The sequence below is a fragment of the Emydura macquarii genome, unplaced genomic scaffold (assembly GCF_026122565.2).
Source record: "Emydura macquarii macquarii isolate MOO-44397 ecotype Brisbane River unplaced genomic scaffold, CSIRO-AGI_Emac_v2 contig_1390, whole genome shotgun sequence".
Lineage (NCBI taxonomy): Eukaryota > Metazoa > Chordata > Testudines > Chelidae > Emydura > Emydura macquarii.
Genome location: NW_027131527.1, coordinates 24635484 through 24662160, shown reverse-complemented (window position 1 = coordinate 24662160; position 26677 = coordinate 24635484). Strand labels below are relative to the sequence as shown.

The 26677-nt window shown below is 38.4% G+C and overlaps 1 protein-coding gene across 3 annotated transcripts in view; it reads left to right on the top strand.

Annotated features, from left to right (window-relative positions):
• LOC137156180 (adhesion G protein-coupled receptor A3-like) overlaps positions 1-26677 on the top strand; it is a 444419-nt gene that overhangs the window by 199818 nt on the left and 217924 nt on the right. For all 3 annotated transcript variants that reach the window (XM_067552912.1, XM_067552913.1, XM_067552914.1), the window contains 2 exons: positions 904-1067; positions 25576-25789. In XM_067552912.1, the coding sequence (XP_067409013.1) occupies positions 904-1067; positions 25576-25789 (378 nt within the window). The remainder of the gene's footprint in view (positions 1-903; positions 1068-25575; positions 25790-26677) is intronic.

The following is a 26677-nucleotide window of genomic DNA, read 5'->3' as shown; positions in this document are numbered from 1 at the left end:
GGCTTGCTTTTGTCAGTTTCTAATTATTTAAAATGTACTGCATTTTGTAATAATTTTCTTTTGTTTTTTATGGTAATAAGGAAAAAAAAGGAAAAACAAACTAATATCAAATAATTTTCATTTGAAAATTCCTAATCATTCATAACTGAGTGTAGTAAATACACATATTAGAGTTTTTAAAATGTGTAAATATTGTTTTCACGGTGTTAGAGACAGAGTGTACGTCTACATTGTAATAAAAAACCCACAGCACCGAGTCTCAGAGCCCGGGTCAATTGACTCAAGCTCACCGGGCTTGGGTTGCGGAGTTGAACGTTGCAGTGTAGACATTCAGGCTCAGGCTAGAGCCTGGGCTCTGAGACCCCCACTCCACCTCACACACCCCTGGTAGGGGCTTCAGAGCCCATGCTCCAGTTAGAGTCCAAACATCTACACTGCAATTTTTAATCCTATAGCACTAGCCCAGTGAGCCCGAATCATGCCATGGGTCTTTTATTGCAGTGTAGACGTGTACCCTAAGAGGAATTTTTAATATACAAAGTAATAGCTTATGATCATTTTGTTCAGCATGCTTAAACCAAGTTTCAGCTTTGAGTGCAAACACTGATGCAAAATTAACAAGAGTGTAGTGGCCAATTAGTGTCACTGTAGTCATGTGCATATGGAATATGGTGAGCCCAATTCTCATTGAAGTCAGAGAGTGTTGCGTTGTACCTGAGAGTAAAATTGGGCATAGTATCTTGGAACCCATACGAGTCGGGTGAATGTATACATCACTTGTCACATGATGCCTGTCTTTATGTTTAGCTGCAGACTGTGAATCTAATTTTATGCTGCATACGTTACTTTATTCAGCAAAAGTGCATTCTGTTCCTTCAGTGTTCCTTTTTTTTGTCGTCTTAGACATTTCAACACTGATTCACTCATCTGTGACTGTAATCTAAAATGGGTTTTGCAGTGGGCTAGAAATGCTTCAGTTCGAATAGCAGAAGAAACAGTTTGTGCTTACCCCAGTACTTTACGAGGACTGGCATTTTATAACCTGAAGGAAAACCAGCTGATATGTGGTGAGTTGTATACTAATTTAACATTATAATTTGAAGTGGATTTCCCAGGAAAAGGTGTAAGCTGATGAATGAATGCCAAACAGAATGTGCTGATGTCTAGCGTTCTCATAGGCACAAGAAAACCATGGCATGGCACACTGAAAATAGCACTAACTTTGAAAGAAATGACAACTTGGAAAAAATACAGCTGTCTTGTGTCATATAAAACAAAATATGTAAATCATAGAAACATAACTGTTGTGTCCCATATATGAAATAATATTTAATTACGGTATAAAATAAACATCAATCCATAGTGGTAGTTCTACATGAAACAGTGTATTCCTGCAGGGATTAAAACAATATATTTTAAGTTATACTCTTAAGAGCATGGCATAAATGTCAAACCACATTTCTATCTCTCTCTCATTTATAAGCCTACACAGTATTGAATAGAATTTGAGTTGAATTGAATAGAACAGATTAATAGAATTTTTTACATTGAGAAGAGTTCAAGTTAGGCAAAAGACATTATTTGAAAACCTATAAAGGAAATAGCTCTTTGAAAAAGCTTTTGCACCATAACCAAAGTGATGGGGGAAGGGAGGAGGTGATATAGAAGAATATGAATGAATAAATAAAAAGTATATCAAGCTGAGACTTCTATAGCACAGAAGGGACTAAAACAGACTCAAAGCGACCATGCTATACAGAGAAAAAGTACATTGGAAGAGCTGAGATACCACAGTGATGGTTTCAATAGAAAACCTTAACACAGATAGAAATATCACTTCCCAGTTTCTCCAATATTAAAATTATCTTTGAGGACATTCTTGAATGACAATAAGTTGTTGGGATGCACAATAAATATATTATGAAAACACAATTCGACAACCAATGTAGTAGTTGCACTCTGTGTGTACATTTACACTGCAGCTGAGAGCTGATACAAATCCATCCAGAGCCGTGGGATGTGCTCAGGTAGCTAGTGTGAGCCACTGGTTCTACCTCCATCTACTCTGCTATTTTTGGCAGGCTAGCACAAGCATCACTAGCATGTGTCTGTCTACTTGCACTAGGAAGCATGCTCCCTGCTGCTGTGTAGACGTACCCATATGCTAAAAACCATGAAAGCAAAGAGTGGGCACTGCTAATATCACTATGGAAGGAGGTAGGTGGAGCCCAACAGTGATCCTAATACAAATTGGGAATTTTCCAGTGAAACATTTTTTTCATCCAAAATGTTTTATCAAAAACCAAAATTGTTTACAGGAAAGTATCAGTTTTGATCATTCCAAAAATTAAATAATGTTTCAGAATTGTCAATGTCCCATTTAAAAATTTTTAGACAAAATTTCAATTTTCAATTCATAATGACTCATTTTGAAATTTTAGTTATGTTAAATAATGATCAAAATAAAAACTAAATGTTTCAAAATTATTGATGCAAGACATTTTGATTGACCTGATCCAAAAAAATTATGGTTATTGGTTTGCAAGCATTTTTGAGATTTTGACTTTATCCCAGTTCAGGAAAGGAAAAAATTTCAAAATCTTGAAAATGCCTCATGGCACAGGAAACCATTTTTCACCCCGCTCTGCTGCACCTGCACATTGGGAGCAGATCTGTTGATTAAAAAGGTACAATTTTTACACAGTCATTTTTTAGGGTAAAGCAATATAGTTCTTTATGAACCAAATTCATATCTGTTGTCACCAGATGAAACGCCATTGACTTCAGAGCTCGAGTAATTTGGCTCTCTATTTTCATAGATTAATTAAAATAAGGGACTGATAGCAATGGCCAAAACCTCCTGTAAAAATAGTCAGTCATTGGACAAGTTTTTGTCACAGACAATAGGTTTGCCACTTCATCTCAGCTGCAAATTCAGCTATCCAAATTCTAGTCACCTTTTGTGTAAAGAATCCTGAATTTTGGCTGATTGTAAGGTTGTTCTGTGAAGTGCACGTTATCTGCTAGGAACTAAGTTATAATCATGGCAGTGGCTTTAGCTTAGCACCACAGTAGATTTGAGTCTGGGTCTCCTGAGGTACCAACTGTGATGGAATCCCTGGGGTACAACCTGGAACTTTGGGACCACTGTGCCCCCTTAACTGTCCAGGCTAGACTGTCTCTCAGGATGCTGTGCTTGTTACAAGCAGCCAACCACTCCAGGTGTTATCATTCAGCCACTAAGATACAGTCATACCTAGCAAAATTACATGAATGCTCTCTAAGCCACTCATGAACCATACACAGGGAAACACCAGCAAATTCCCCGAGCCTTGTACCCCAGAAATGTACCATCTTACCTTGCTCAAGTCCTTCTCTTAAACTGTGCAAGCTCATTAATTAGTTCACTTTGTCAAAGGACAGTGGACATGCACCAGCCTTTGCAATCTGAGCAGATTCCCAAGCACTTCAGACAAACTCACTGGTAAGGATAAAACATTAAAATAAGTTTATTAACTATAGAAAGATAGATTTTAAGTGATTATAAGTGTAGGCATTAAGGTCAGAGAAAGAAAATAAAGATAAAATTGCAAACTGAATCCTAAACCTTATTAGACTACGCAATATTTGAATCAAGCAGCTTTTCTAAGCACAATGGAAGTTGCAGGTAGGTTACAGTTCTTAATGCACAGGCTGAATTTCATTCTCAGCCTGGGACCAATCTCCTCAATTCGAAGACTTTGTCTTCCCAGTGTTCTTCTTGCCTTCAGAATAGGTGGAGGAGGAGAGAGGTGGACTCATGATGCCACTGTCCCTTATTTTATACTCTCAACTCATGCCCCAGGAAAGATACTGGCACAGGCATGTCCTGGTGGGCCTGAGTCATAGAGTTGAGCAATCCTAATTGTGTGGTGGTTATGCAACTGTCTCTTAGAGAATTGTAAATCTCTTCTTTACAATTCCCCTGCTGGTCAGTGGCTCGTGATGGTCGTTTAACACCTCTTTGGGTGTGGGTCACTACCTTTGTTGTCACTGGAGAGCTGGTAGAGTGTCTCCCCCAAACTCACAACATATTTCAATAACAAACATATAGCAAGATCGCATAACTTCATACACACTAATGATGTACATTTTGACAGAACAATGAGTTTCCGTAGATCATGACCTTTCATAGGGTATCTTACATGGCATTCTTTGTATTATATATCATAACCATATACAAATGATGAATATGGGGGTTACAGGATGCTATTTTGAGGTCCAGTGTGTCACGCCAGCACATTAATTCACTTTTCATTTAGCCTTAATGGTTCTGACTTCTTATAGTACTAGAGAAGAATTCTGTTTTGGATTCATGTACTTAATAAAAATATACTATTATTTTTGGTATTTTAAAAAAAATCCTAGCTTGTATTTGGGGTTTCCTCATTAATAACATTGAGTAATTAATTAGCATTAATTTTGGCTCTGTTTCAGGTAGCTGAAACAATGAGGCTGTGAATGCTTTCATTTTTCTTGGAGATATCCTTATTTCATGATATAATCGCTTCATTGTGTGCTTCAGTTTTCTAGTTAAGAGGAGAAAGTGACATGATGTTACAGAATATCCTTTTTGCTGATGCTTTCCTCTATGTAGAGGCACAAACTTATATTTTCAGTCTATATTGTTAAGCATATTTCTGTTTACCAAATGTGGAGGCAATTAATGTTTTTAATTATTTTCTTGTTGTCGAGGGTTTTGCAGACCTGCAAAATTTAATTTAAAAAGTAATTTAGTGTTTTCCTAAAGTTGGTTTATATTCTTTCCATGTCCACCCTTCACTAAACAGGGAACTGTTGTTGAGATGCATACAAATACATATTTATTAGAATAAAAGTGCAATAAAGTGGCATCCTTTTATAATCTGGGATGGCCTTACAACTTTGTGGTAATACTCTGCACTTCTCTGTGGAAAGCACTGGTTAGATTTTTGGCTCTGGTCTCCTGTTTGTTGGAGTAACAGGGCATCTCTTGAGGAACCATTAATGGCACCTACAAAGAGGGGAGTATCTTACAATGCTCCACACAGATTTTTCTGCCTGGAGGACTCTCCTATTGTTCCTGTTCAGTTATCCTCTGCTAGTATCAGGTCCCACAGGGGGCGGTCTGACGTAGTTATCAGAGCCAGAGGTGAAGTCAGGGTTGTGGTTGGAAGTCATGTCAGAGCCTGAAGCCAAACCAAGGGTCAAGCCAGAATCAGTGTTGGAAGCTATGCCAAGGGTCACAGCCAGAGTTGGAAACTACACCACGGATGAAACTAGAGTTGGCGTCAGAGGTCATATCAAGAGTTACGCTGGAGTCAGTAACTAGAGTTAGGGTGAGGAAGCAGAAACTAGGAACAAAATAGGGTACAGGAGTAAGGAAGGAACCACGCAAGGAAGTAGGAACTAGGAACAAGGTGTGGTAACAGGAGCAAAGAGCAGGAACCAGATGAGTAGGCAAGAATTTGGTCTCAGAGGTCTGGCCAGCAGCAGGCGTAGCTACTAGTTGCTCAGACAAGGAGTGGGACAAGAACACAGGAAGCATTATAGCTGATGCTGTCTGATCACCAGTCTGCTGCTACTTGCCTGAAGGTGCAGCCTCTGGTATGGGAGCATTAACCACAGTTTCCTCATGTGGCCCTGCAGTGAAGTGGTGCAGAGCTCAAGTCTCTCATTTGGCAACCTTGCAAGACCTAAGGTGCCTGACAGTTCGAAGGTTGGTGGCTGTGAGAAGAAGCCTTGAATATTTCATGAGAAATTGCATCTCCCTCTTAGACAGATACAGAGATTATACATTCATATATATTTTAACATGTTTTGACTCCTACTCATGGCAGTATCTTGGCAACATTAAATAATGATATTTTACATGGACTGTTTCTTTTTGAAGTTGGGTCTAATTAGAACTGTGTGAATAATTGATTTCTCTGTTTGCTGACCAAGCCAAAAAATCATTTTAGGTAGACTTCTGTCGGTGAAACAAAAACCAAAAGAATTTCATTTCGGGTCAGATAAAATGTCTAGTATGACCTGAAATTAATGTAGTTGTTTTTAATTTTTTTCAATGTTGGGCATTTTTAACCACTTTTTTCATTAAAACAAAGGAAATTTGGAAATATCGTTCATGGAGGGAGGAGGAGGAGGTACTGTAAAACCCTGTGATTAGAGTGTTTACCTGGCATGTGGGAGACTTGAATCACCATTCTGCCTAATTGAGTGATGATGCAGGGGAGTGCCCTAACCTTTGGGCTATAGAGATATTCTTGAATGGGGCTGTTGAAGCTGTTCCACTTTGTATAAATAATATCAAATATATATTGGGTCAGAGAACAAGAATGATTTTATATCCTGGTGGTTAGGATGCTTGCCTGCAACATGGGAGAACCAAGTGCTAATCTATGCTCCAATGACTATTAAAGTAACTTACACACAATAAAACAGCTTTCTTTTTCCATAAAGATGGCCATGCTGGGGTTTGAGGTTGTCCCTCAGCTATATGTCATTAGAACTTGATTTCAGAGGTGCTGAGTGCCCTCACTGCCATTGCCTTTAACTGGAGTTCTGGGATGTTTCTGAAAATTGGACCCAAAGTATTTCAACCTCCACTGAGGATGTTATACTATATGGGCAAAAAATATGTTAAATGAAAAAAGTGCGTATACTCTTGAGTTTACAGGGTTTATTGTTCAATGACTGCGAATGGCAAGAATTGTGATACGTAATGATGGTGGCAATATGTCCTAACCCTACAAATATACGAGACTCCTAGGTTAGTAAATTGTTCTTGCTGGGTTTGAATAATAGTGCAACTGATTACATTAAATTTGTATTGGGAATCTACTTATTGATTTGGTTTGTAATTTACATATAGCCTTAATTGCTAATAAACCACACTTTCTTCTCTGATGGAGAAAACACTTGGGATATATTTCTCTGGGAGATTTGCAGCCCATGTAAGGTCTGTGGGATTGCATCTGTTGTGGGCGTTAGAGTAGAATATACTTTGCAATGTGTTAATACTAAAGACCACAACAATCCTCTTATTAAGGCCTAGCATGAAAAGAGTGAAGGAATGTACCCATTCTAAGTGACAGAGAATCATTTTTAAACCACCAGCATTTGAATGATTTTCCAGTATGTATAGTTTGCAAACTACCTTAATTTTAAGTGTTAAGTCATGAGTGAAATTAGCAAGTAGTGACATAAAATGATATCTGAAATGCTTTTTGTTTGTCTAATAAGATGCCTATGAAGGAATTTGCAAAAGGTTGCCTTACTCTTTGCTGTATGTTTTAGGATCCAATTCATTGAAAGTTTCATTTGACATTTCAATTAAATCTTTGTGCCATTTGCTTAGAAAAAAGCACTCATTTGTTAGGGAATGATTTGTGAGACAGTTCACCAGCCTGTCTTCTGCAGTTGCCCTCACTTCACTGAATATCAAAAGTATTCATCCCCAAGAGGATCAGAATCAGGTAAAGAAGTAAGCAGTTTATGCTCTGATGCACTCTGCTTATTCACACTAAAATTGACTCTCAGCAAAAAAGGAGAAGAGCATGTTCACATTCTTCTTCCATTTTCAGTCATACAATTCTTAATCATTTTAGGACTTGTTTTGTTATATATGAGAAAGACGCCAAGTTCTTTTCATCATTCCTTATCCACTATGACATTTTCCAATCTATGTTCCACTCCTTTGAGTGTCAGCAACACACTAAGGCATATTTTTGTCGGGTCAGTACACAGCTTCCTAACCTCTCTTCCTAAGAAATATATACTGCAGTTGTATATACAAAGCCACAACAATGTAGAAAATGCAAGACAACTGAGTTAGTTACAGCTCTGGGGTCTTTATAACGAGAATTTCCTTTTAAGTATTATTCTGTCATGAAGTATTCACCTATTTAGAAATGTCGTTTTTTCCTCCAGTGATGTATTTCTAATATGGCACTAACTCTTTTCATAACTGTAGTTGATTAATGAGTCTCATGTTCTAGATGTGTTGAGGTATCTGTGATCTTTTACTTGACATGCATGCATGTAATTTCACCTTTGTCCCTAACAAAGCAAGGCTGTTTCAGATGGGTGTATAATTAGAAGCTCCTGTATTCCTTGAAGGGCCTGTACTTTTAAAATGACAAAAATAGAGAGTGATTGATGATGGGAAAGTTTACCTTTTGAATAGAGCCTTTTTAGCACTGAGCTTCAATCCTGAACTCAGTAAGAATTGAGGGCATTTGGCACCTTGTAAAATCAGCTGCTTTGCAGACTACTGTTAGATAGCATGTGCCAACCATTGCTTGGAAGTGGTGATTTGAAATGTTTTGTAATGTGTGCCACAAATGGGTTGCCCGTATTGACATTTGGTCAACCGAACAACAGTTATAGTTACCTACGTGTAGATTTAGGTGCCTCTTCTGGAAAATTATGCTTCCCATATATAACGTACTACGGTATTAAAATCTGTTTCAAAATAAATGAGTAAATTCTTTCCTTCATTAATTTCAATGGAGTTATACCACGGATAATTTTGTCCCCGTTTGGGCAGTTAATAACTCTTATATAATCATAGCATTCAACTTTCCCATTTTCTGAATCAACCCCTGTTGTATGGTACTTGTACTGGTCGATTTTTCCAGGGTTAGTGCTCCAATAACTTAGTTCTTAGAAACATAGAATCCCAAGGTTGGAAAGGACCTCAAGAGCTCTTCTAGTCCAGTCCCCTGCACTCAAGGCAGGACATTCTTTCTACAAGTTCTTAATACAGGCTGTTCTTTTTACTCTACAATAAATCTGGTATCGTGTAAACGTTGGTGTTTTTTGAAAAATATTTGCTGAACTGAGACTCAAGAACAAAGTATGGATGGATTGATTATCCAAATTAAGGTTCCAGTCATGCATTGTTTTGCATGCAGATGGATTGCTGCATCCTCACAGAACTCCATTGATTTCACAAAGCTGCAGGATCAAGGAGTTAGGACCCCGCCTGTGGGGAATTCTCAGGAATAAGTCTAATTAAATGTAAATGGGAATATGCACATGAGTAATGTTTTGCAGGATCTGATCATTATTTAATACGTGATTCAGGTTTTATAAGAGATGAACTGTGATACATTTACCAATAATCAGTTAAAATATATCCTGTAGCATTTTATTGGTCAATTTTTTAGCAAATCAAGATTTTGTAGCTCTAACAATATATGCCTCTTAACAGATATATGTATAAATCAACTATGACTAGTCTGTATGACTATCCCCCTGTGACTAGTTTTTGTTTTTTAAAAAAGTAACTAATTTTTCAATGTAAATATGATTGATTTAAAAAAAGAACCCATAATGTACCATCAAGGTATGGTTAAGCACTGAAATGTTAGGAAGTACCAAAGTTATGTTGACCTTTCCCTTGTGCATATGCATTGCAATAGCCTTTAACTAAATGATCACATACTATTCCTGAAATCCAGTATATTGTGTAAGTCAATGTAGTTAATTTTTCTACAACTTTACACATCTTGTAATATATTGTTTTCATTTTTGTATGCATTAATTTCATTGTTTATATTTTCCCAGAACATCTTTATGGACTTAAATCCAAAGTCTGCCTTCAGATACAAACTGCAACTCTCACAGAGTTCAATGAGTTGTGCATGCATAGCAAATATTTTATTATTGTAGTATCTCATGCTGTTCCTCAGAGAAATACACAGAAAGAGATTTAAATGTGGGTGGTTTTTTTAAAGATTTCATCTTTCAGTATCTCTCATATGTGGAAGCATATCTCATCTGTATTTTTCATATGGCCTAAGTTTAGACTATCTTAATGTTTGTTACTATAGCTTTGTGTCTTATTCACTACATTTCCTCCTCCCTCAATCTCTCTCTCAAAAAAAGATGGAATTGCAGGAGGGGGAGAGGAGAAAATTGTTGCAAAGGAAAGAGCTTCATTCTCCAAGCACAAGTGCCTTGACTTGATGCCTCCAGAAGCCAGCTGCTCTTAACCAAGACAATGAGAACACAGCCACCCTTGAGTGAGGCCTTCTGAATGCCCAGGAAAATGTGTCTTTGATCTTAATTTGGCAGCCTGTGCACTTAAAACTAGAGTTAAGAATTTCACTCCTATAACACCAATTTAAAATGCTTCAAACTCCTTAGCTAAATTTATACTATTGAGCAGTTATTACTGTTCACGATCAGTACTCTACATTATTTTATTGAGAGACATTCCAATAGAAATACCATCCCGTGTCCCAGTTACAAAGTATGCTGTAGTGCTATATTACACTTACGTAACAGCTTTCATTTCAAAGTACTTTCTTTAATGTATCTATAGAAATATAATTACACAGATCCATGGACTTGCAGTAGCTGACATGGTAGTCAACTAGTGCTCAAGGCACTGCAGAGCAGTGGGGAGAGGACAATGAGACAAATTCTTACTCCCATAGGACTGTTGAAGTGTTACACATGATATTAATACATATGGCAGCCCTGTAAGGCATTCTGGCAGTCCAGCCAGATCCTCATGCAGCCAACTGGACTGCAGGCCAGTGGGGTAGTTGCTACTCTGCCTCTTCTTTTGCTGCTCTCCCTAATGGATCTCAGCATGGACGGGATAGGTGGTGGCAGCAGCGAGAAGAGATGATGGTGGTAGGCAGCTGACTAGTAGTGAGATAAGGCAGTGGTTTTACAATGGTACCTCCCGACTTCCATCCAGACCCCAGCTATCTTTGCAAACTGTACCTAGCCAGATCACAGCCCTGTGGAGACCCCGGTTTCTCTTTGACAGCAACTCCAGCTTCTCTCCTAGACACTCCAACAGCAGCCAGTTCCCACCAGAGCAAACCCAGACATCCCCAACCTTGGCATCCTTCAGGCACCCTTCAGCACTCATTGATCCAAGCATCCCAGACACCCACAAGTACCCCCAGCAGCTCCATGTCCTACTCTCTGCCACTGCTTGATCACTGTTATGACCATAAGCTGAAATATCCACACACTGCCAACAGAGCCTCAGCTTGTTTGCCTTAAAAATAAAATTGTGAGTAATCCTGATTAGTTTTGAGCCAATAGCTACATGGAGGCTAAAGTAAAGATTCTAGGATGAGTCAGGGAAATTTTGCACTAATCTCCCAGTTTAAATATATCTTAAACCTTGTTGATCTGACCAGTGGAGGAGTCTTCCTCTAATGGGGAATTCTCTGATGGTCTAGAGATGTGTTACCACATGCTCCAGAACATCCTTGCAATCTGCTGATCTCCAGCTTCTTGGATGGCGTTTGGGAGCCAGCTTCTTTAATGTGTGGCAGGAGACTGGTTTGGCAATGTAAAAGCCAAGGATCTGGGGGCCCACAAGAGTGACATAAAGCTACCTTTGCCCTGCCCACCCTTCAGAGTCCCCTCTTCCTGTATGAGCCACTTACAGGATCAGAGCCTTAGTTTCAGATCACACTTGGGACTAAAATGGTTAAAATTTACCATTTCTTACTGTGCATGCACTCATGCAGATTTTTCAAACCGCTACAGCTATTTTACAACTGAGTTTTCTGAAGCTCAGCAGAGCATGTACTATACACTGAGAACGATATTCATCTCAGATTTCAAGTGTTAGCTGTTATAACGGTTCCTCACCCCTCCCTGAAACTAAACATAACAGTAATTTTGTTAGATGGGAAAGCATATTTTCGCTCTTCCCTTACTCAAAACTGGATGAAGGGGTCCAACACAGGCCAAGGGCACTACCTAACTCTGGTGCAAAAGGGATTAACTCAAGCTACGTTTCCAACTCCCTTTCACAGATGCTTAGTGCTATAGTGTTGGAGAATTGAAAGCAGGAGAATGAGTTTGGCAAGGAAGGACTCCACACCCAGCTATCGAGGGCTGGAAGTTGTTTGATTTGCTAACGATAACTTGGTTTAAATTACATTGATAAAGATTTTCTCCTGCAAGTTATTGCTGATTCATCTACCAATTTGAAGAGTTCTGCTCAAACTTTAAAAAAAAAAATAAAAAAAAAAATCACTTTTTGTGATGACACCACGCCTGGAAAATGTCAGCACAAAAGGTGTAAGCTACAACAAGTTAAGTGCCTGGAAAACAGTGGGTTATCATGGACACTGCATTGGAGCTTTAACTGTAGCTCCAGGTCAGGTCTAATCAAATAAGTAGATTTGACATAATTTGTTGGGGAAAAGAAAAAAAAAAGTAAGAAACATAAATAGAAACAGAAAATAAAAGTGGTTCAGGTAATTGTCCTACCAGATGCCATTCCATTCCCAGGAACATAGTCCCACTTCAAACTAAGATACCTTGTAAATTGTTGTGTGAGTGGAATGCCTCTGGTCCAAAAGGAATTTATTATTAATCATTTACACCACTGTAAATCCAAAGTCCTCAATCAGTTTTTCTTCCAACTGGTAGCTCATTTACTATAAGTGGCCATACTCCACAGCATTTTCCCTCCTTTTGTAGTCTGAGGCATTTCCATATTGTGCAGGTTAAGTAAAATACTGCCATAGTGTGAGAGTGTCTTTAGAAAAACAATTTTTTTAATGCCTTACTTCCTAATGCTACATACAAAGTTGTTTAAAAAAAAACAAAACTCGGGAACATGGGAAACCGTTCACCCAGGATGCATACACAGAGACTCCTAATGCATAAATAGGAGGCTGATGGGGGGGAATGGGGAGAGATGTGTAGTAGCTACCCCAATCTCTGAGGCATTAACTTTTCTGTGGCTTCTCTCTCACATTGTAGAGACCAAATGTATTGCACAGTACACATTGCCTTTAATGAAATAAAAAGAGCCAGTAAGAACTTGCAGAATGCAATTCTATGCTGAAAATGATAATGCCATGTTGATTGTGTCTCAATGACTTCCATAGCAGCCATACTCAATTTACTCTCAGCCATGCATACTGAAGTTAGGGTCTACAAGTCAAGCTATGTTCTTTTCTTCTCTTTATAATAAGATTTTGCATTCATATAGTGTTTATTCTGTTTGGAGTACTGTACAGAATTAGTTTATCCTCACAACATCCCTGTAAGTGTCCCCTTTTACATATGGAAAACAGACTGAAATGTGAAGTAACCAGCCAAAGGCCACACATAAAGTCAGTAACAGAGCCAGTGTTAGAATGTGATTCTCCAGGCTACTCTGACTTTATATATCAACTCCAGCAATAAAGGTTCTGCAGGCAAGATTAGGCCCTTATTTGTTACTCGGCTTCATTCAATGGTTTTTGCACAGGTGTAATCAACTGCAATGTAACCAATACTGTTGGATGCCCAAGAAGTTAAAGAATCCATCTGTCTCTCTCAGCTGTGTTAGCTCTGCAGAGATAACTGGAGTAAATGTAATAAAACTTTGGTTCTACAAACAGCCAATATGACTCGGAATACACACAGGGAGCCTTTCTCTTGAGTAAGCAGCTGCCATTTTTATACAATCACTTTTCAGAGTAGAGCTGCACACTGAGAAACAAAAATAAAGCTGTGATTTAATTTTGAGATACTGCAAAAACAACTTCCATTTTATATTACTGACTAGAGAATTTGTATTAAAAAGGAAGAGATGGTTAAAATGCTTTGGAATCCCAATTTCCCTGTTGGTATTATGAAGTTGGTAGAAATGAGAAACCATTACTTGAATGGAGGCTCTTTCCCTTCTCTAGAGAGCAGTATGTGTATGGTACACAATCTCCTTATCTTCGGCCCAGTAAAATTTGACTTGTTTTTATGCATTTAATACATCTTGTCATGATACGTTTTCTATAAATTATGTTGAAATCAGAGACAGGCTAGGATTTCATTAAACTGAAACTTGGCTCCACTTCTCTACTCATTCTAATCTCTCTCAGGCTGTGGCATGATCTTTGACCTTCTACACAGAATCGTGTGTCATTCTCAGCAATGTTTTGCAGTACATAAATTGGCATTGTTTTACTGACATAGTTGGCAGACCCTGCATTCAAAACATTCCAGTTTTCTGTTTTCTTTAGTTCTGTGTAGTCAGTGTCACCAGAGATAATATGCTTTATCAGCAATTTAATTTTTAAAACATTTTTAAATTTGTTTTTTCTAGTCCTCCAGTTTTTCATTTGTCTTCATTATTGGACTTGTTCCTTTGCTTCGTCATGGCTTCCAATTTCTTCCCATTGAACTCTGCCGTGCATATTTCTTTCCCACTGAGACTGTATACAAAATGCCACATTACAGTGGGCATATACAGTTCAAATAGAAAGGCCCATTGGCAATACAACAAATCAAGTGATTAACAACAAATAAAATAACTCTGGTTTCCATGCCTCCAAATCTCACAGTAGACTATAATGAACTGAATAACCTACACAAAGAGAGGCACAAATTCACTGTTTTATTCTAAGGCATAAGCACCCTAACAGTGGCATGTGTGGAAAGCACGGTTGGCCACCTACAAAAATCTGTGGATTTTCTTCTCACTAACACTACAACATCCATCTGCCCCAAACTGGCAAAAGAAGCTAAATGTGGCTCAGTAAATGTTATAACAGAAAGAATTATAGCAATCAGTGGCAAACTGAACAACAGAAATGCTATAGACTGGTAGCCCAGTGTACTTGCTGACTCTTTTGCTGTGAGAAGTTATCTTGTTCATGCTGTAGCTTATGCATGTGGAATTCAGCATGGAAGGACTTAGATTGTGGTTGAGACATGCCTACAATTGCTCTGATCATGTTCCCACATGCTCCAGCATGCTGCGAAGGTCAGCCTCGCCAAAGAATGATGAAATACTATGTTTAGAACATTTCCCAGTATGTCTATTTTGGACATAGTAGGACAGCTACTGAGCGTGAACCTTTGTTTTTCACCACTTAGCCAGCAAAAAAAAAAATTTGTCCATTAAAAATACATTAATGCTTAATTTATTCAAATACAAACAGCTATATTTAAAATATTTAAAATGTAATTAAAATTCAGAGTTATAGATGTATTCTATGTGACATCTGTCACATATATTCATGTGTTTCTTTTATTCACAAAGTTAGGAGTTTAGAATTTTCCTGTTTATTTCCAGTACGTTCTTCCCCTACTTACCTTTTAAAATAGAAATTTTAAAAGGAAAACAAGTGAGAACTACAGTTGGAATATTTTTAATTGCTAAGTCAAAATTGAGGTTTAACGGTACGGTACAAGCAGTAAATTATGTAAGGTTCTGTGTTTGTGTTCTCAATCTCATTATAAGGTTATTAAGACTGTGTGTTTGTGTGTGGTGGGGGGGGGGGAGGGTAAAAAAAACTGGGACAGAATTTCTGTTGCCCTAGAAATGTGCAGTTAATCGTCCATACTCTTCCAAATAAGCTTTTCATATTTCAGATACACTTCACAACAAGATCTTGTATGTCATATCATTTCTACTTTATCTCACAGTCACCTTGTCCTAATTTTTATATTAAAATGTACTATTATAGAAGGGACCTTTAGGAGTATTCAAACTCACCACCACAGTATTTAGTGTGGAACCTAGCTGACTCCTGTTCCATCTTTGCTCGGGGTTCTAAACCATAGCTAATCTGGAATTTAGGATTGGATAATGGTCATTTTTAATATAGAGAATTAAAAGGATACAGCTTTCAGGTAACAAAAAACTTTTTACACAGAAATTAGTTAGAGAAATAAAGAAAAAGATGTAATTATTATAATGATGGGTTAGATCTTTGGATGCATGTTGTAATCAGTGATTCCTGTGGTGCTGCACTGCAATCATTGTGCTGACAGAACAGACAAGATAGGAAATTATTGTAAAATACTTTAGCAGCTCTTTACCTAAATGCCTGTAACAGAATCACTCTTCTCTTTTCCTAAAGGTGCTATTGATTCTGAATTTTTGGAGTGGGGGGTGGGTTTGTTTGGAAGGAGAACCTAGGAAGCAGAACATTTTTCACTTGGTTAAAAAACTCTTCTTTGGCAGTTACTGTAAATATTTTTTTCTCTCAGTTACCGTATAAAACTCAGCAATGAGGCTGTAACAGTTTGATGCAACATCTTCACAATATTAACTTCCTAGATCTTTTATTATATACTTATGTGTCTTCAATATTTATTTAATTAATGAATAAATTGTGCTAGTGCCAGGATATGATTATCATAGCATTTTTGTATTAAGTGCTATCAAAGTGCTTTACAAAGATAACCAGAAAATAACTAAGAATAGATCCATAAACTGCCTCTGAATATAGTCTTTCCTACTTTGTGCTTTGCTTAAAGTGTACTGTTTGAAATTGTGGGTATTCTATCAGTAAGTAAACACTTTAAATTATAAAAATTTCCAAAACCTGAGGGATTCATAGATTAAGTTTTAGAAACAAGTGTCTGCATCTACACTGCTCCTGCAGCTATGCAGATGTTTTACGACTAAGGGTATAATATCTAATCCTGAAACCCTTATTCATGATGAATAATCCTTGCATATGTGATTATTGTCTTGAAGCAAGTGAGACTTTTTGCATAAGTAATAGTTGCAGGATCGGGCTCAATCATTTGAATCAAGATTATCGCCAAGAGATAGCTGAGGATTAAATATACTAATCATTTTTCCAGAGACATCCCAAGGATGAAAAACAGATGTTCTAAAGCAGTACTTAAATGCATCTTCCATGCTCTGCAAATGACATAATACGTAAGTGATTAAATTGGTTTCACTCCAAAAATGGGTGTGCACAATTTTTTTGTAAAGTTGGCCAAACCAAAAATTTACATTCTGCAAGAGTTCAGAAGGTTACAAGGCTGTTCTAGAAATTAGCGGTAAACCAGTAGCAGGTTTCATTGAGCATCACTTGGCATGTTTCTTCACGCTTCCAGGGATTTGCAAATAACAAGAAAATGAATATGGTATGTTTGATGTCAAACAAAAGATCGTTTTCTCCTTTTTTGACATCCAGCTGTAAATAACGGTTTAGTTTGTTTGTGATCTTTAATTTAGAAAATCTGTTCAGAATACTTGGTGCTTATTTCATTTCTCATTTTGGTTTGATTCCCAAGGCTAAATAGCAAAGTACTGATAGAAAAGTGTCTCTAAGACCAGTTGTGAAGGGAGAAGTAAATTCAGAGTATTGCTGTTCCAACATTACTCTAAATCCATATGCCATACAAGTTATTTAGCTTGACTTATGAAATATTGATGTTATATTTCATGCTCTACTAGTTTGTTGCCTTGTGACACAATATGTCACTGCACTAATGAACACTTACATTCAGCAGTACAATACACCCTCAGTAAACAGTGATCACACTCACAGAAAGCACCTTATGAATAAATGATGCTAGTTTAATGAATTGCTGTTACTGTAGTGATGGTATGTTCAACTTTTGTGGCCTCTCTTAAGTTACTTTTCCATATTCTCAGATCATGGACACTTACATTTTGGTAAGTTCTTTTTTCATTCAGCCAGGTCATGGATTTCCTCCCATGTCATGACTTCTGCTAATATATACTGCTTGACACCATGCAACAATGCAATAACCTCTTAGTAGTAGCAGTGCTATCCTTTAAATGAGAGGTTAAATTGGTTTCCTTTCTGTTATCTGTTAGTTCTTCAGATGTATGTTAAAAATTACATAATACTTCTTAAAACTCTAGGGTATATTCCAAGCAACCTAGTGTAAAAAAATTAATGTCTGCACACAACAAACACCATTACTAGTTAAATCGTATTCCCCACACACACACATACAGGGAGTGGGGACTAAACTCTTGTCCTTCATGGCCAGAATGGACCTCTACCATTTTACCAGGTAATATCAGCAGATCCATTAATCCCCGGCAGGCCAGTCCCCAGGAAGCAATTTCATACATTCATCTGAATCCTGTGTGTTGCACTGGCTAAGTACATAAGACAAGTTCTAATGACCAAGGCAATGTATGAGTTATGGCCAAGAGTATAATGGCTTCTGTTTACTTATATTCCTCTACCTCCAGAATTTAATCCTTTATTCTATAAAGAGTTTTGATATACCTTGAGTATGAATGGTACCATGTAAAAGAAAATGATCACCTAATGAGGATATATATTAGAAAAATGGAAATTTTATTATCCTTGGAGGTACTCTGCCTCTCCTGGCTTCACTGTGGAGCTTCAGCCCAAATTATTTTCCCCATTCCTGCCTAGTTTTCTGTTATAAAATTTAAAGAAACAGTACACACGTTCTCATAACACATAACAAGACAAGTGTTGGATTGGAACCCCCAGGGCAAGAGGTGATGAGGTAGACCAAGAATAACATGGAAATGCACAATATAAGCAGACTTGAAAGCTAGCACAATGATATGGGAAGAAGCTTAGGCTATGTCTACACTAGGCTAGCTGCACCACTGCATATGCGCCGCTGTAAGGTCTCCCATGGAGCTGCTCTATGCCAACAGGAGAGAGCTCTCCCATTTGCATAATTAAACCACTCCCAACAAGTGGCGGTATCTGTATTGGCAGGAGAGCATCTCCTGCCGACAGTGCTATCCACACCAGCGCTTTTGTTGGTAAAACTTATGTCAGTCGGGTGTATTTTTTTCACACCCCTGATTGACAAAAGGTTTTACCAGCAAAACTGCTAGTGTAGACATAGCCTAAGATTGCAGTAGGAGATCGACAAAGGTGGAAAGCAGTGATGAAGGCCCTATGTTCTGCTTGGGGTAGAGAGGCATAACAGAGAGAGAGATAATGAGGGTGTGTACAAATAGTTGTGCATAGACCAGTGGTTCCCAACCTGTGGCCCACGGGATCTTTCAAAGTGGCCTGCCACTCCCCTCCTGCTGGCTGCACAGGGAGCTGATGCCTAAGGACCCAGGCGGAGCGTGTTGCCATGGGGCTACAAGATTGGTGCAGGCTCCTTGCTACAGCCAAAGGAAGGGAGATCAGTCCTCCCCTCCCCTGGCTGTTGCAGGGAGCATGGCAAAGTGCTCCGCCTGGGTCCCTAGGCACTGGGGTCCCTGCAGGAACCTGAAGGAGGGGAGCACTGATTTCCTGTCCTCCTGGCTACAGAAGGGAGCCACTGCCTAGGGACCCAAGTGGAGGGCACAAGGCTACAGGACGTGTGCAGTTTTCCTGCTGTAGCCAGGGGGTCGGCAGATCAGCAAGGAGGCAGCCTCCTCGCCAAAATTCTTCCATCTGGCTGCAGTTGGTGAGGGGGCACTGCTGGTGGAGCAGCCAGGACCCACCATGCTTAAGGAGGGGCAGGACTCTCAAAATCAGTGCCTTGCCGATTGGCCTGCACTTAGCAGCCCACCCACCATGAATTAGCTGCCAGGCCATGTGTTTCAGTGTATAGTGGCAGTCGCTCATCTACACTAGTACTTTGTCTGTGAGTGTGTGACACACTGAGAGTAATTTGTAGGTGTAAAATAGTGAATGTAGAAATGAGCACAGTAGCATCAAAATGTTTACTTTAAACATGTAGTGATTTGTAGTCCTTAATGGTGTGTATGTCAATACATTTTTATGAGCTGATAGACTGGTGGCCCTTCAGGATTGTAAAAATGATACTTGTGGCCATCGAGCCAAAAAGGTTGGAAACCACTGACATAGACTATGCTGATGCACAACTGTTAGAGAGCTTGAAATGTAAATGGAAAAAAAGGGAAACCAGTGCAGAGATTCAAGAATGAGGGGGGATGGTCTTTAACATAAATTGAAGTTCAACAAATTAACATAATTTACCTTCAGGAGTTTAACTGTTGACCGCAAGATGCAGGTGCATCCCAAACTCCCCAAAAAATAAGAAATTCTTATTAATTTTAAGGCCAAAAAGTTAGAAGAAACTGTGAAGTGTAGTTACATGGAAAAATCAATTTACCTGAGCAGGCATGTGCAGTATTCCTATTACCAGGCCATTTCTTGGGGAAAATAGTTGGTTTCTGCCCTGAAGGGTGGGAAAGCAGGTGATAAAAGAGAACACCTGGGAGAGAGATGGGTATAGTGTTTAATGGTGGTGGAAGTTTGGGGGGATGGAGAGAGATAGAAATCGTGTAGGAACCAAAGGGGAAGGAATTGTTAACAAGAGGGAGGGCCATATATTAGAATGTGGAGGAAAGGATTTCCTAGCTGAAAATAAGATGTATGGAATAAGACACATTTTTTATTATTTTCTGCTTCAATGTTTCAGTGAAATTGTCTCTGTACACAAAAATAGAAAAAAATTCCTTAATTTATATATTTATATGTCAAGAGAATACTGCCAAATATATGAATAACCTTTTTTGGCCTCATGGAATATCTCAGAAAAGTGGTTAATCTTTTCAGTATGACACTGACGCATTCCAAGTAAATTCACTTGACATGGTAAATGCTGTAGAATGCTGGCAATAAATAAAACCATGTGCATTTATTTCAGCAGGAATTAAAATTGAAGAGTATGTGTGAGATGTTTGTATAGTGCATAGCATGTTATGAGTAACATCATGATAATCAACAACATGAAAATTAGCATGAATGGCATTGTGTTCTATTAGCATGAAGGGATTAACTGGCAAGTTAAAGTTAAATAATTGTTGACACTCAAACCATCATCCAGAAAGACAAAAAATCCTCCAGAAAGACAAAAAATAATTACTATTGAGTCTTAGTGCAATGTGCATCTTCTTTACTGTAGCCAGGGAACAAGAGGGGGTTGGTGGCAATCTCTTACAGACAGAGGGAAACGAGGACTGAAACATAGGAGACCAAGCAAGGAAACTGTAGGAACCAAGCTTGTGGGGAAAAGACAAACCATAGCCAAGCTTGGGGAAAAGCTTTATGCTGAGGTTGGTTTTATTATTTTTGAGAGTTACCAATACCCAAATCCCAAGCTTGTGGGATACTTAGCCTATATATAGTGTATATCTATAGTCTGGAGCAAGGTGGGAACTCCAGCCACTTACAGTGAAGTGCTATTATATATGCAAAATGTACCTGCATTTATGGGAAAGGCACCTTCTTTTACTGGAAATATTCATACCCCCAATGGACAGTTAATTTTGTAAATCTCCAATGTTAGTATTATTCCTCATATTCTTTATTTTGTCTGCATAAAGCTCCATTCTTTAGATCAAATAGGATCAGATCTAGGTTTTATAGCACCTAGTGTATGGTCCACACAGAGAGGCAGAGGGTGGTACTGTGATTTAGGCACTAGTTTAGGACTTGAGAGACCTAGTTTCAATTTGTTCCTCCTCCACAGACTTCCTATGTGACCTTGGGACAGTCACTTAGCCTCTCTGGGTCTCATTTTCCCACTTGTTAGCTACAGATACACAGGGGCATGGGGAGAATAAATACATTACAGATTGTGTTGAATTTAGATACTGTGGTGATGGGAGTCATATAAACAGACAGTCACATCCAGCTCCCTCCTGTCCTATGAACGGGTCCTCCAACCTCTGCATACTCATAACACCAATCTGTGACCATCCCCTCAGTGATAAAAGATGGAGGAATGAGATGTGGCTCAGGCTGTGTAATTGGATTTCTGTATAAGATGCAGGGACTCTGGTAGAATGAAGACCTGCACCAAGATCAGACATGGAGAAGTTTGCATATCATCTAGTAACTTGTATGTGTCCTTTGATAGTAAAGGAGCAAGAGACAAGTTGCTGACATAAATTGCTCTCACTGGCTAATGGACTGGACCTGTCGTCATGCTCTGTCAAACATTGATGCTTTAAATATTCCCTGGTGTAAGAGGCTAGCCATATCTGTTTCAGGCATGGAAGGGCTCACTCAAGTAGCAGGGAGTCTTGCTTCTTTCCTGGTCAAAGTTAGACTTTCCACAGTGTCACTGTTCAAGTGCCAGTTGCCCATTTATAAGGCATATGAGCTGGGCAGAGCAAAGAGGAGTCACAGAATGCCTAATATGCTATTCTACAGTTGCCAAGGAATGGCTAAATATTTTTACTTCTCCACAAAATGAAAAACCCAGGAACTCATCAGATTTTGTGTATAGCAGCATCTACATCTACCATCCCTGATGGACCAGCATCCACAGAGGCTACTTTCTACTAAGTAGGAATAAACTTTGGTCATGTTTATGCACACTGAATAGTCAAATTGGAATGTGAACAGTATTGTTGAAATAAATAGAACTACTTGCAGAGTAAAGTGCTACTCAACCTGACGAAGGGTGGCAGGATCTGATCCTGGAGCTGTAAGACTTAATTCTGTTTTGTACTCATGTACAAATATGTTCAACATAAGCTATAACAATTTTAGTTGTAAAATATTATTGACCTCATCTTCATTTCACAGCCAGGCACGTGCAAAAAATGTTTTATTTACTGCAATATTTTCCAATAATCATATAATTGTCTTGCCTCAGCCTGTTTAAAGTTATGTGAGCTGCCAAAGCTGAAAATATGATTAAGTATATATGGGTAGTTTATAGGCTTACATTTTATTTAAGTGCTTTTAATATTGGAGAGGGTGGAAGCTAGAATTTTATACACTTGGTTCACTTTGCAATATATTATTCAGACTATAACAGCTGGGCACCTTTAAAGAATTAGTAAATCTGTCAATTTAATCAGATTAACAACTATTCCACAGTGACCCACTGATTGTGGGGCTTGTGGTGGGCAGGCTTGCTGTTTGAACAACCAATATTCTGAAGCATCCCATAGGTAGTTTTATCATTGACTAACATACATCTAAAGATGTAGCAAATGGACATAGTTTGTTTTAGCAGTCTTTGTAATATGTTTTAAAGAACATTTTAAATGCACTGAAACCTTGTTTTTAGATTGTAAGTTGTCCTGTTTTATACTGTAAAAGGCACAAGACAATGTTAAAAGTACTGGATACAGGTTGGTGAATCATTTGTGCAATGTGGCTTATTTCCACCACAGTAAATGATGTTTACTGACTGTGACGGTTTGGGACTACCCAGGTCAGTAAGGGGTTGTGTCACTGCATGCCCTGTAACCTTGAGAGCTTTTGTGCTGTGTAGTTATGGTTCAGATCCCTGACCCCAGTAGTAGCCAGCCCACAAGCATAAGGTCTCACCCGGGCTCTCACCAGCCCAGTTGCTCTTTGCAGGGTGACATAAACAGTCCTTCCAGTCCCTAGTCTCTCCAAATATGTCTTCTGTGAATTCTTAATTACCAGACATGTGGACCATTCTCCTCTGGTTCATCACCACAGAAGGTGTGAAAACCTGATCCCAGTTATCAGCTCCCTTTGGCATACACACTCCACGCAGTTTGCACACCAGAGACCACCTTGGGATAAAAATAAACATAAAGTTTATATAATAGAAAAATCACAGATTGAAAGGTGAAATAGTAAGGGAAAGCAAACATAAAAGTTACACAAAAAAATAAAGATAAAGATGCAACCTCAGGCTTTACACTTTCTTAGATAAAATGCCTTTTCTAATAAGAGTTACCTGTTGCCTTAAAACAATTTCACTGCATACTCCCCACCAGTAGGAAGGATTTACTGTTCATGGACAGCCTCCTGCCTCAACTGTCCCCCAAGTTCTAGATAAAAAACCTTCAATCCCAAACCTGCTTTTAAAAGGCTTTTTCCTTTTTCCCACCCCCACCTCTCTGTCCATCATGACTCTTGGTTAATCAGAGAGGGGAAATTCCCTCCTGATTTGATGTTCAGGATCCAGAATATTCTTTTCAATTTTGAGTTGTCTCAGTGTCTTTTCACCATTGCCTTTCCTGGGCTGGACAACAGAGAGTCACTTGAAGCTGGCTTCATGTAAACAACTGGCTTGTGAGGTGTCCCTCCCTGCTTAACTGTTTGCCTCTCTGCTGTGAAGTGTAGTTGAAGTTGCACCAAAGACTATGCACACAATTTTCTATATACACAAATACATGAATTCATAACCAGTCTTAACTATCAAGTTCACAACATTACAAGCTTACTTGATACATTTTTATTGTACAGTAACACAGTATGCAATCAGTTGCTTTAACTGCTCATTTTGGGAGGTTAAAACCTTTTGTTCTCCCCTTAGGGTGTCTAGACCCTGAATGTTGCACTGACTAAGGTCACTAGAACAGTTTTATTGGCTTTTCCACTAATAACTCAAACATCCAACTACAGTATTCGTGGTAAAAATAAATCCTTGCATAGGGGGCCATAATTTACTGGACAAAGGAGAAATTTTGTTTCATTCTGGGTAAACTTCTATCTGATCGTCTCAAGTATGGTCAACTTTTTTTCAAGCATTTGAGGAGGAGAATTTCAGATCACCAGATTACTTTGAAAGCCATCTTTTAACTCAAATATGTGGTGACATTTATTGGAAAATGGAACTGAATCCAAAAAGCACAGTTCAGTTGTTAAACTCCAGCTAAATACAATTTAATTCCTTTCATTGTTCTTCCTCCTTCTCAGTGGTTATGGCAACCATTACAAGTCTTTAATTTTTGTTAATTCTTTTTTCAATACAGCTTTGCAAGAGTAATAATTTGCATATTTAAAGATAAACTTTCTAACTTGTCCTGTTTTTGCTTTAATAATCAGCAGTAACATCTGTTGTACAACAACACTAACTTTTTATACTGTATGTGAGTGGCTATAATAACCTGTGGATTTAGACATCATGGTTGCCAGCTGATTGCAAACAAATCTACATTTTGCACCAAGTTACGGTTAAGCTAAAGGAGAGTTTCCATTGGCAGTGAGTTGTCTTAGGGGGCGTGTCTTTTAAAGTTAGCTTAAGCAGAGCTAGACAATCGTCAGCTGACAAACAGTTCAGAAGGTGTGATTACAGAAGATCGTTGATAGACAATATCTTTAAATCTGTAGAAGTGCACTTAAACATGGCTGCACTGCGTGTGTGTGTGTGTGTAAGTGCTTAGCTAATTGTAAAGAAAATATATTTTATGATTATTCAGCCTTTGTGCTAGAAACTATGTAGTGGGGTAAGCCATGATAAATCTGAAGGTCAGTTCCTTGGAAGCTGTTTTCCCTAGCTATAGGCTTGAGTAGCAGCTTCAGCCCCTCCACATCCACTCTGTTGTGAGGATCACCGCATCCATATAAGCAGATCAATTCACCCTCATCAGTTCCCTCTGCTTCGGCATATGGTGGGATGGTGCTGAGCCCATCTCTGCAATGCACATGGGGCACAAAAGTCGCCTTGGGCAGCTATTGTGCCATTGCCTTCTGATGAAAGAAATGCAGAAGCAATGAATGAATTTACCTCAGAGAATACCAATCAATGAAAAAGTAATAATGTAACAAACTCACAAGCTAGAGAATTCAGAAAAAATCTGTTCTGTGCATAACGGGTGCAGTATCACACATGGTGTGTAGCCAATATTGTATTTTTATTGCTTTATGCAAGAAAAGTGGCAGTAGATGTAGAGTAGATACACTATTGCATATTTTGTGCTGTGCATGAAAATGTTTGATTTTATCTGAAAGTGTTAAATTGTAGAACACGTGATTTCTTCTATAATGCATGCTGACATCCGTAAAAATAACTATCAGCAAAATCCAAGCACTTTATAATAAAAAAAAAAAAAAAAAGCAGCAGCAGCATACTATGAACTGTATTCCATTCCTAAATAACAGAGGAAAATATTTTTTTCTACAGCTGGACCTTTGGAACTGCCTCTTTTTGAACTGATACCATCACAAAGACAGGTGGTTTTTCATGGAGACCGCTTGCCATTTCAGTGCACTGCAACATACGTTGACAACACTACCCAGGTACATTGGTACCATGATGGTCAGCTTATTGAAACTGATGAAGAGAGTGGCGTATTTGTGGAGGACAGCATCATACATGATTGCTGTTTAATTACACGGTAATGTATACACATTTTAGTGATGTACAGTATTGCAGGCAGTGCAGACACATGCAAAACAAATAACAAGCCTGACAGGAATGTGCAGCAAGATTAGTTTGATTTGAAATGGAAATGTTCCATATGCATGCTGTTGAACTTTAAGAGATGGAGGCATGGAAGCTCCATAGCTACACATGGATGCATAGTCGAACTCTCATTTTTCTTACTCTACATGCCACTATATTCAGATTAGAACTTGAAGAATCACTGAGAGAGTTAGAGTTACACAGAGTTGTCTCTGACTCGCTCTGGAATTGGGAGCTAGAGACAACCCAGGATAGTGATCGATGTTTCTGACACATAGGGTGATGAAAGGGAATGGGAAAAAATAAAATAAAGTTTTAATAACTCAGTAGCCTAGGAGAAGTTTTACTCTTAACCACACTACTTTTTCCTGAAACAGCAAAGTGGGATCCAGCTACAAAGAACTATAAATAGAAGAGATTGGAATAGTTTACTTAGGATCCAGCATACATCCATATGTACTATTATGATGGGTGTCCTACAGTTACTTTAGTTAGATAATCTCTTCTTTTGCATTTGGCTAGTACCTGTCTTTACAGGTCTCTGAAAGATAGAAAAATCCATGAGGATGGTTCTTTCTCTTTGTGTGCATATATATATATATATATATAGGCACAGGAAGCCAGATGTGAAAAAAGTGTTGAAGAATAGAGTAGAATTTAATGGAAGTAAAAGGTTGATTGCATAAAAAACATAATTTTAAAATTAGCAGCTAGTAAAAGGGTTATCTGATAGTGAACATGCTATGTTGGCTTGTGCCTCTATTTTCTCTTTTAGTTTTTCCGTCCCTTTATTTTTTATTCATATATTTATTTTGGGTTC